Raw genomic sequence first — 12,543 nt, 5'->3', positions numbered from 1 at the left:
TTCTTTTTTATTTTTTGTACTTTAGTTAGTTTATTTCATTGTATTTATTTGTAGGAATTGTATTTAATTTATTTATTGATAGTGTAGTGTTAGGTTTAATTGTAGATAATTATAGGTATTTTATTTAATTAATTTATTGATAGTGTAGTGTTAGGTTTAATTTTAACTTAGGTTAGGATTTATTTTACAGTTATATTTGTAATTATTTTAACTATTTTAGCTATTAAATAGTTCTTAACTATTTAATAGCTATTGTACCTCGTTAAAATAATTACAAAGTTACCTGTAAAATAAATATTAATCCTAAAATAGCTATAATATAATTATAATTTATATTGTAGCTATATTAGGGTTTATTTTACAGGTAAGTATTTATCTTTAAATAGGAATAATTTATTTAATAAGAGTTAATTAATTTCGTTAGATTTAAATTATATTTAACTTAGGGGGGTGTTAGTGTTAGGGTTAGACTTAGCTTTAGGGGTTAATACATTTATTAGAATAGCGGTGAGCTCCAGTCGGCAGATTAGGGGTTAATAATTGAAGTTAGGTGTCGGCGATGTTAGGGAGGGCAGATTAGGGGTTAATACTATTTATTATAGGGTTAGTGAGGCGGATTAGGGGTTAATAACTTTATTATAGTAGCGCTCAGGTCCGCTCGGCAGATTAGGGGTTAATAAGTGTAGGCAGGTGAAGGCGACGTTGAGGGGGGCAGATTAGGGGTTAATAAATATAATATAGGGGTCGGCGGGTTTAGGGGCAGCAGATTAGGGGTACATAGCTATAATGTAGGTGGCGGCTCTTTGCGGTTGGCAGATTAGGGGTTAATTATTGTAGGTAGCTGGCTGCGACGTTGTGGGGGGCAGGTTAGGGGTTAATAAATATAATACAGGGGTCGGCGGTGTTAGGGGCAGCAGATTAGGGATACATAAATATAACGTAGGTGGCTGTCGGCAGATTAGGGGTTAAAAAAATTTAATCGAGTGGCGGCGATGTGGGGGGACCTCGGTTTAGGGGTACATAGGTAGTTTATGGGTGTTAGTGTACTTTAGAGTACAGTAGTTAAGAGCTTTATGAACCGGCGTTAGCCCAGAAAGCTCTTAACTACTGACTTTTTTCTGCGGCTGGAGTTTTGTCGTTAGAATTCTAACGCTCACTTTAGACACGACTCTAAATACCGGAGTTAGAAAAATCCCATTGAAAAGATAGGATACGCAATTGACGTAAGGGGATCTGCGGTATGGAAAAGTCGCGGCTGAAAAGTGAGCGTTAGACCCTTTTTTGACTGACTCCAAATACCGGAGGTAGCCTAAAACCAGCGTTAGGAGCCTCTAACGCTGGTTTTCACGGCTACCGCCAAACTCCAAATCTAGGCCTATGTGATTAATCCCCCCTGTTCAATAATCTCCCTCCGGAGATATTAACCATTGATTCCATACAGATAAAAGGAGCCACACTGTGACCCTGTCTTCTTGCGTTATCATATGTGTATAAAAAATGAAACAATCTTACCATATTTAAGCCTTTGGCTGGGGTGTCTTTGCCTCCTCCTGGTGGCCAGGTTCAGTATTTCCCAACAGTAAGGAATGATGCCGTGGACTCTCCTCATATTAAGAAGTAAAGAGGCATTTGTGTGCAGCCAACAATCAGAAACTAGGTCCCAGTAATGCATTGCTGCTTCTGAGCTTACCTAGGTATGCTTTTCAATTAAGAATACCAAGAGAATGACACAAATTGGACAATAGAAGTAAATTGGAAAGTTGTTTAAACTCACATGCTCTGTCTGAACCATTAAAGAAAAAATGTAATACAATACTGGCTTTTTCATGCTAGTGTACTTATAATGTTTCTTCCCTCGGAAAATCCAGTGGTACCCTGTTTGCATGCGTATGGTTTTTCGCTCATATTACACGTTGAAAGTAAACGCAATCCCTTGAGCGCAATTCAAGTTAATGCGGGTCAGGATAGCACGACCACAGAGCTCTGGTTAACTGTTTCACAGAACAAAAAAGTGTCACAAAACACATCAAAAATACATTACAAAGTACACTCATGATAACACCATCTAATAAACATTATTAAAGGTGTTAGAAAAAAAAAAAGGCTGCAAAGGGTTGATGTATATGTATGTATATATATGTGTGTGTGTGTATATATACTGTATATGTATATGTTTGTACATATGAATTTATGTATATATGTTTTTATTTACAGATAGATATATATATACACATATAAACACATAAATACATATGTACACATATTTAGACACACACATATATATATATATATATATATATATATACACACACACACTATATATATATATATATATATATATATATATATATATATATATATATATACACACACACGTATATGCATTGGATTGGAGCCCTTTGCAGTTAAGTAGATGAAAACATGTAAAAGCATATTTATGCAATATTCATAAATAGAGGTTTTAACTATGTATTTACTGTAAATATTTCACATTCCCATGTTCTGCACATAGCAGAATGTGTTCTAAGTATTTATAAATATATATAGGTATAAATATTTGTGCAAAAAAGCAAAATATATGTAGAAATATTTATTTATGAATACATATAAGATATTTGCTATGTTAAAGGGATAGTTTAGTCAAAATTAAACTTTTATTATTCAGGTAGAGCATGCAATTTTAAGCAACTTTCTATTTTACTCCTATTATCAATTTTTCTTTTTTCTCTTGCTATCTTTATTTGAAAAAGCAAGAATGTAAGCTTAGGAGACAGCCAATTTTTGGTTCAGCACCTGGATAGCACTTTCTGATTGGTGGCTGCATTTAGCTACCAATCAGCAAGTGCTACCCAGGTGCTGATCCAAAATGGACTGGCTCCCAAGCTTACATTCCTGCTTTTTCAAATAAAGATACCAAGAGAACTAAGAAAAATTGATAATAGGAGTAAATTAGAAAATTGCTTAAAATTGTATGCTCTAGCCGAGTCATGAAAGTTTAATTTTGACTAGACTATCCCTTTAAGAACATTGGAATGTGAAATATTCATATTCTCATATTGGGTTTGGGTGCGAGTAGGGTGTTTTTTTTTGCTCTATCGACTTCTACAAGCGCAACACGAAAGGCAAAAAGATTACTTCTAGCGCAGTTAATGCTCAAGCGGCCGGGAACGTTAAATAATGTTCCACTTTTTATCTGACACTAAATTAGTTATCTGAGAGCAGCAATGTGATTCACAAAATGTGAAGCCTGCAGGTCAGATGCCTCAGAAGTCACTACATGACCTCAAGGCAACTTTGTTCTTGACCATTATGTATGGCCTTACATTTTAGTTGATCATTGTTATGGATGCCCCGTCCCTAAACATTTATTGGGGACATCAAATTGTTATTTTAACAATTATTACAATAATAGGAAGTAATTTTAAAATGCATGTTGTATAATAATGCTAGGAAAGGTAGGAGCTTTGCTCAACTTATAAAAATAAGTTGAGCAAACTCTCTACCTCCCCTGGCTGTTTTATGTATTGAGAGAGGGTGGGAATACCAAGAATCTGCAGCCAGGCAAACTCAATGTTTAGCTCCATAGAAAGAAGGCACTTCTCTAATTGGCTATATCACATTCATTTGATTGGTTCTGTTTTAGCCAATCAAGAGTCGACCGGCTGACTGACTAATCAGGAATTGCTGCAGTGGACTAAATTCTGGCTGCTAATTGTTCAGTGTCTCAGAAAGTAGAGTTTTTATTGTTCTATAGCACCTAGAGTGTGATATGTATGCCCTGCAAGTTCCCTCAATAAAACAAGACTTCCCAAGATACAGGTTTCAGCTGTTTCACTGTAATGACTATTATCACTTTGTCTGCCTGAGCTAACATCACATCCTGGCACACCGAGCAGGCTATGGCCCACAGGTCGGCTTAACAGACCCTGTCTACTGGTGCAGAAGATTGCTCCTCCCTGCTGGAAGCTGGTTCTTTTCTGGACCCAGGAAAGCCGAGCTGACAGAAAGATTGACTGCTCCTCCCTCCAGCAACCTTTAATAACACCCATCCATGACAATTATCTTTTCAGAATATCATAATTCCCGCTCTTGTAACAATTAGTTGATCATATTTTATACTGCACTTATTTTATGCAATTCAATTATTTCTCCCAAAACAATTTTCTTACAATTTTAAGATTTTATTATTTATTACCTCAGAAATAGTTGCAAAGACAAGGTGTAATTTTTAACATTATTAGCCATTATTCCTTATAATCCTATATAATAAAAGGCCAGGTATGTTTGTCCGAAGCTGTCATGCACAGTAGAGACTGCAGCATGAGACAAATATACCTGGCCCGGCCGTAAGGAACCGTGAGGATCAGACAGCAGAGAGTGTGGGCAGGAGCGGGTGTGACGTAGGCGTGGCCTGGCAGAGCAGGCGTGGCGAGGGTGGGCAGACAGAAGGGGACGTGGCGGGTGGGACCGCTGCACTGCAGAAAATGACCCGTGTACACAGGCTTTAGGACTAGTATCACAATAAAACAACAGGGTTATATAACACAAAATGGTACTGTAAGGTAATATATTTAACTATCACAAACCTTTGCTAGTAACAGCAAAAAAAAAAAAAAAAAAAGATTTAAGTTGTAATACTTACGCATTTCTGCAAACAATTGCCTTCTTTCGGCCATGTTACTAACCCTTTTCCCAGAGTCTTCAATCATTCTGAAAGAAACAAGATCACAAGAAAGGCGACCAGTGAATATTACATTGTGGTATTTAGCGATTACTAACAAGTCACTAATTTCTAGCAAAGTGGTGAAGGACATTTACATATCAAAACTTCCAATAAAAGACTATTCTAAATTAATTACGCTACTAATGGATTTGGAAATTTCGTATATGACAAAAACAGTAATAGAATATGTGTTACGTATGCCACTAAGTACTTTGGTTAGGTACAATGCATTGAACTATTATAATAATACTTCTGGTCATTTATTCTCGTTATAAGCAGCGCAGAGAATGGCTGGAGTACACTACCTGAAATAATGCAGGCATACAAGAATCACTAGCATAAAGAAATAGCGAAGGAAAACACTAAGCGCAGTCAAGCATTGTGGAGCCAAATGTTGATCAAGCATCAGGTACCTTCCCCTTGTTTGATCCTTAAGTCCCTGCCAGATGTGTGTTTTTTTTATTTAAAGAGACATAAAAGTATAAGAATAAAATGATGTTTGATGTTAAAGCATTTTAGTTTGAAACAAAATATTTTTAAATTCAGATTTTTTTTTACCCCTGCAAAGGGGTTAAACACAAAGTCAAGCACTTGACACTCTCACATGATGCACCTAAGCCGCACTCAGCTGGTGACTGGAAACATATCCAGCTTGCATGTAGATCCCGATTTTTTTTTTCCTTTGGCAGTAATGAAAAAATGTAATGAAAATAGCATTATTTTTGCACTTTTATGTCCCTTTAAAAGAGCATAAAAGTAAAAATTAAACTTTCATGATTCAGATAGAGCATTTAGTTCTAACAGCCATTCCAAATTACTTCCATTATCAAATTGTGCATAGTATTTTTCTATGCACACATTCTGAGGCAGCAGATACTACCGAGCATGCACAAAAGTTCACAGTGTATAATTATATCAGTCTGTGATTGGCTGATAGCTGTCACATGATACAGCAGGCTAACAATTTTAAATTCAGAGTAAGTGGTTATGCATTGTCCTGTTAATATGCACTTGTAGAACATGCAGTTCTACTGTATTTAATGACCCTTTAAGAACAGAACAAATGCACAATTCATGAAAATCATAGCACTAAGCTAGGGTTTGGCAAATCATAAGAGCTAATTATCAATCACCCCTACATTTTTACTTCTGGCTCTTAACTTTTTTTTTTATTATATATGTGCATATAAAAATTCCATATCTGGCTAAAAAAAATTATATATATCCTTCTCAAAGATAAATCTGCCCAATACCAGGTCATCTCTGACAAGTCCAATTTTCAGCTTTGCCCAACACCTGGTCATCTATTCTAATGGTTAGACAAAGGCCTGGAGAGCCACAATGTCTCGCACACACTGTGAAATTTGGTGAAGGATCAGTGATTATCTGGGGGTGCTTCAGCAAGACTGGAATCAGGCAAACTGATCTTTGTGAAGGACACATGAATCAAGCCACGTACAAGGTTATCCTGGAAGAAAACTTGATTCCTTCTGCTCTGACAATGTTCCCCAAATCTGAGGATTAGTTTTTCCAGCAGGACAATGCTCCATGCCCCACAGCCAGGTCAATCAAGGTGTCCAGTCCAATCTCCAGGCTTGAACCACATTGAAAAACTCTGGAATGTGATCAAGGGGAAGGTGGATGGTCACAAGCCATTAAACAAAGCCTGCTTTATTTTTTTGCGTCAGGAGTAGCATAAACAGCAATTTGAAAGATTGGTGGAGAACATGCATAGAAGCATGAAAGCTGTGATTGAAAATCAGGGTAATTCCTCCAAATATTTACTCTCTGACACACACACAAAAATACACTCACTCTTTCACACACAGATTCACACACATACAGGAAGACGCACACAACAACATACACTCTCACACACAGATACACTCCCAAACTCAGACACACTCCCCACACAAAAACACACACAGGCTGGGCAGATTAAAAAAAAACAAAAAAACATAGATTTAGATTTTGACAGTATTTTTAAATACTTTTTTTCCATTTTAAAATAAAACAAGTATGTCTCACCTTACAATGGCATTTTTTTTTTTTGCCCAATGCTTACAAACAAATTAATGGGTTGATGCTCCTACTGCCCCAATGGAGGAGCCTCCACTGTTTTAAGGGTTAAAAGAGATATGGTATATGGCAAGGTATTTGACTGGAAAGGGTATAATGTGTGTGTGTGTGTATATATATATATATATATATATATATATATATATATATAAAACAGAAAACTAAAAATGAATATGAAAAATAAATAGAGTACTTCACGATATAATATAAAATGTGAGACAGTGTACTATAAAATGGTCTCTCTTTAATATGTTCTCAATGATCCATTTACTTGCTGGGATATAATACATTGTTTACAAATAGCTTCTTTAGCTTTATTTTGCAATTTGAAATAGCTGCATTTTGAAACCTCAGACTATACTGCAAATGTCAATACCGCAGTATTGGCTATAGAAAAGCTGTATAAATAAGTGTATAAATAAGTGTCAGCAATAGAAATTAACTTTCCAGTGGGAAGAGGGAGCTTAGTTAATGTGAAAGGGCATTTCTGGAACAACTTTGAATACAATTAATTGTTAGCTGCTTGCCTGAGTTCATTGACCCTTTATGGTAGGTATGGGGCTACCATGAAATACAAATAAAGAATTAACTCATGTATATGTAACGAGTCAACAAGAATACATGTTTATAGAATTTTATGTAGAATAATAAATACAATTTAAAATAAATAGGTACAGTTCTGCATTTACAGATTGCTGAAGCCTTTTCCTAATGTACAAATGAGGTGTGGAAATGCTGCAATCAAATGGGAACAGCGCCATTAATGAGGTTTGGTGTTTAATTTTGAGTTATTGCAGAGCATCAGCACAATATTAAAAACGTATTTTAAAACTTATATTAAACTTAAAGGGACATGAAACCATTTATTTTATGATTCAGATAGAATATACAATTTTAAACAACTTTCCAATCTATTTCTATTATCAATTTAATTCATTCTTTTAATATATTTTGTTAAAGGAGCAGCAATGCACTACTGGGAGATAGCTGAACACATTGCTAAACCAATGACAAGAGGCATATATGTGAGCCTACCTAAATATCCTTTTCAACAAAGGATAACAGGAGAACAAAGCAAATTAGACAAAAGAAGACAATTGGAAGGCTGTTTAAAAGTGTATGCTGTATCTGAATTATGAAAGAATTCTTGTGGATTTCATGTCCCTTTAAAGTGCCATAAAACATGTTGAAATCTGTGCATTTCCTAAAAGGGCTAATTAAGTAAAAAATAGAAATTTAAAAATTGCTGACAAGTATTGTAAAATAATTTTCAAAAATAAGCAAAATTAGTTACAAAGCCATGTTGTCTGGAGTAGTCTAATCCACCCCCACCCACCTTATCAGATTTTAGCATCAAAAACACAGGCGTTGTATTTCAACTGAGTTCACAGAAACTTATTTGCTTCTAGGCATGCTCCAGCAGATAATGAGTGTTAAAGTCTTGTATTCTACCAAAGCAAAGGTGGATATAGATACAGCCATAGAAGGAATCATGTGGGGAGAGTTAGAGCTGTACAATTCAGAGGGTTAATGGCGAGGCACTGCAGTATAAAGTTGCAGGTAAAGTAATTAAAGTACATATTATTATATTTTGTCTCTATCCCAACTTGTTTTATGTCCCTTTAACGTTTCTTCATATGGAACTGCTGCACAGCACGCCCAATGACTGTTTTCATTTTTCAAGTAGATTTTTTTCTTTTTTTACACCTCCCACTGTTGTAAACGTAAAAGCTAAGCTCTATCTCACTTCAGGGCATCACAGACATCACTCCTTTACAAACACTAAACTTGATATTTCCATTATCTGTCACCTGGCATTCTGTGCTATTGGATTAACTTGACAGACAATGCTATTAATTCATTTGCAGCCTCCTCAGTCGTATGACCAGAGGCAAATTACTTTACACCTTTCTAAGATTCTTGTACATAGGGTAATAAAAACAAAGTGGAATCGTGCTCTCTTTCGTTATTCCCTGCAGTTCTTCTGTAGAACTGATATGTACAGGCTGAAAAACCGTTCTGTTACTAAAATGTAAAATACATGTTCTGGGACAAACCAATATCACAGCTGTCAAATCACTCTATGTGACACAATATCTGAGATCTGTTCTCAAGATCACACATTGGGTCATTACAGGGTCATGAAAGGGTCATAAAAGTCCAAAACAAACATGCTCAAATGTTCAAAGGGATTAAACACATAGTTAAAGTAAGCTCCAGAGCAGTAATGCACTGCTGGGACTTAAGTGAACACATGTCGTAAGATAATGAGTCATATCTGCTGCTCCTGAGCCTACCTATATATGTTTTTCAAGAAAAGATACAAAGAGAACAAAGTCAATAACAAGTTCTATCTGGATAACAAAAGTATAATTTTGACTTTCGTGTTCCTTTAAAATCCCACGATGAAATTAAAAGTGAAATTTGAGGATCTCTTCCTGTATGATGACACTGGATTACATGAGTACTCCAGGCTCCTGGATTATTTTATTCTAAAAAATACTGTGCAGTAGATTAGAAAAATGTGCTTTCATCAAGAATGAGAAAAAAAGATGGAGGGTCAAAGGTTAATTATAGAAGATGTATTTCTGTGTTTCACCAGATATGCAAATCAATACACCCTATTACAAAGCTGGCAGGTCTCAGATCAGTCTCCCATATCCTGAATATAGCATTTCAAAGAATGAAAAATACAATGAAAAATACACCAGAGAGTTTAATAAGTCACTGAATTTCGTTTGTTTTTGAAAATATAGTGAGGTTTGTAACTGGGCAATAAGCTCAGTTGTTGAAACCAGCAATCCGTGGCCACACTAAAGTACTCATCAGTGAGTCTTCTGAAATCCAGGGATTAGTTCAGCTAACACAGTGTTCTCCTATCTTGCGTACAAAGATGAAATCTATAACTGGAAACATGATTAATACAGGGAGGGAGTGATCGAGGAATGCTAGTATGCGCCAAGATTATAGCAGGCAAAATTATACAACTGTAACCATCCATCAAATGAGAGCTCCTAAATCAGTATGAAACATAAATGCAGAAAATTAATATTTGAGTTAAAAGAAAAAGAAAGGAAAAACCAGCAGGTGCTTTTTAATGCTGATTTATTTATTCCAATTATAATTTCTCAATTTGCCATTTGTCAAAATACACCATCAACAGCTTGTTCCTGGTAGAGTATGAATGTTGACTTCACTCTAGTTTAGGAGCTCTGTGACTTCTGTACATTTTTATGTCTGTGTCACTATGGAAAACCAAGAACAATCTAAACCTTACCCTAGAAATGCCCACTTTACCCACTGACTTTGAGCCATCCTCAATTCACTTGGTACTGCACCAAATTGCCAAGATCACACTGTCTGCCCTGTATTCGTCCTCGACTGTTCTTGATTGCTTGTCATCAAGATTCCACTCCCTACCATATAATTCCAGGTTGGGAGGTACGGAGCGTTAATGTCTAACTGGTAAGAAATCATGAAAATAGATTTAAAAATCCAAAGATCAGCTTAAAGGGACAGTAAAGTTATAATTAGACATTCATTATTTAGACAGAGCATACAGTTTTAAACAACTTTACAACTTCCATTATTTAACCCTTTGAGTGCTAAGCACTTTTCTTTAGATCCCCAAGACTTATATCGTTGGAAAGGTTAGGCAATTACCTTTCCAACAGTGGATCATGAGGGTCTGTAGCTGCTTAGATGCCTGAGATACAGGCTTCTAAGAAGCATGCCCCCTTTCCCTATACTGTCCATTGTCTTTTTTTTAATAAAGTTGCGCGGTGATGTCATCACGTCATTGCGCGTGACGTCACCACGCAAAACGTGAAGCCCCGGCGATGCCTGTCACTATACAGGCACGATCGCAGGGGTAGGAGTGGGTGGGAGCCCCCAGATCTCCCTCAAGGTGGGAGAGTGCTAGCGACGGCTCTGAGCCGTCGTTAGCACCTGAGTGGGAAACTCTGCGACGGCTCAGAGCCGTTGTTGGCACTCAAGGGGTTAATTTGCTTCCTTCTCTTGTTATCCTTTGCTGAAAGGTTTACCTAGGTAAGCTCAGGGGCAGCAAAGAACCTAGGTTCAAGCTGCCGATTGGTGGTTGCACATATATATGCCGATTGTCATTGGCTCACCCCATGTGTTCAGTTAGAAAACAGAAGAGCATTGCTGCTCCTTCAACAATTGATACAAAGAGAATGAAGCAAATTTGATAATAGAAGTAAACTGGAAAGTTGTTTAAAATTGTATGTTTTGCCTAAATCATTTTGGGTTTCATGTCCCTTCAACATTACAGATGCTATAGCATTTGCTGCCCAAGTTGTAATTAGACATTGATGGTTATTTGATTTGCCATATGGGGACCTGATCTAGGCCATTTAAGCTACTCTTAAAACCAGTGTATCTTAAAATGAAGAAAAATATAGCATTATTATTATACTTTATTTATAAAGTGCCAACATATTCAGCAGAGCTTTCCATGGGTACAATTCATTTTAATAAAACATTATAAAACTTGTAAGAGACAAGACAAAATTTTACAAACACATACAGGAGGAATTAAAGAGACACTGAACTCTATTTTTTTTTCTTTTGTGATTCAGATAGAGCATGCAACTTTAAGAAACTTTTTAATTTACTCCTATTATCAATTTTTCTTTGTTCTCTTGCTATTTTTATTTGAAAAAGAAGGCATCTAAGCTAAGGAGCCAGCCAATTTTTGGTTCAGTACAATGGACAGCACTTGTTTATTGGTGGGTGAATGTATCAACCAATCAGCAAGAACAACCCAGGTTGTTCACCAAAAATGGGCCGGCAGCTAAACTTACATTTAAAAAAAATTTGATAATAGGAGTAAATTAGAAAGTTGCTTAAAATTGGATGCTCTATCTGAATCACAAAAGAAAAAATGTGGGTTCAGTGTCCCTTTAAGGGCCCTATTCCTGTGGAAACTTACAATCTAGAAGGGTAGGAGGTAGAGAAACAAGAGGTGATGCCTTAAAGGCACATTCTATGCCTTACAGAAAAATATGGCATGCCTTAAAGGCACAATCTATGCCTAACAGAAAAATATGGCATGCCTTAAAGGCAAATTCTAGGCCAATAGAAAAATATGACATGCCTTACAGGGACAGTGTAGTCAAAATTAAACTTTCATGATTCAGGTAGGGCATACAATTTTAAACAACTTTCCAATTTACTTTTATAATCAAATTTGCTTTGCTCTCTTGGTATTCTTTGTGGAAAGCTAAGCCTAGGAAGGCTCAAATTGATTTCTAAACTGTTAAGAACCACCTCTTACCCCAGTGCACTTTGACAGCTTTTCACAGTAATACACTGTTAGTTCATGTGTGTCATATTAGATAACATCGTGCTCACTCCCATTGAGTTATTTAAGAGTCGGCCTTGATTGGCTAAAATGCATGTCTGTCAAAAGCACTGAGATAAGGGGGCAGTCTGCAGAGACTTGGAAACAAGGTAATTACAGAGGTAAAACGTGTATTAATATAACAGTGTTGGTTATGCAAAACTGGGGAATGGGTAATAAAGAGATTATCTATTGTTTTAAGCAATAACAAGCTGGTAGACTGTCCATTTAAATGCACATTATATGCCTAACATAATTGCAATAACTTCTTCCTGTTCCTGCTCTCTTCCCTCCAACATTTGAAAAAATGTGGTCACAAAAATGAAAACAACTTAAAGTAGAGAACTACCAAATCTTTTGATACCTTGAGAAGAACAAC

General features: G+C 36.2%; 1 protein-coding gene across 5 annotated transcripts in view; it reads right to left on the bottom strand.

Annotated features, from left to right (window-relative positions):
• Positions 1-12,543, bottom strand: part of DTNA (dystrobrevin alpha) — a 685,079-nt gene that overhangs the window by 386,957 nt on the left and 285,579 nt on the right. For all 5 annotated transcript variants that reach the window (XM_053715018.1, XM_053715020.1, XM_053715021.1 and 2 more), the window contains exon 2: positions 4,643-4,710. In XM_053715018.1, the coding sequence (XP_053570993.1) occupies positions 4,643-4,709 (67 nt within the window). In that variant the 5' untranslated portion in view covers position 4,710. The remainder of the gene's footprint in view (positions 1-4,642; positions 4,711-12,543) is intronic.

The sequence above is a fragment of the Bombina bombina genome, chromosome 5 (genome assembly GCF_027579735.1).
Source record: "Bombina bombina isolate aBomBom1 chromosome 5, aBomBom1.pri, whole genome shotgun sequence".
NCBI lineage: Eukaryota > Metazoa > Chordata > Amphibia > Anura > Bombinatoridae > Bombina > Bombina bombina.
This window is presented reverse-complemented; position numbering and strand designations above follow the sequence as displayed.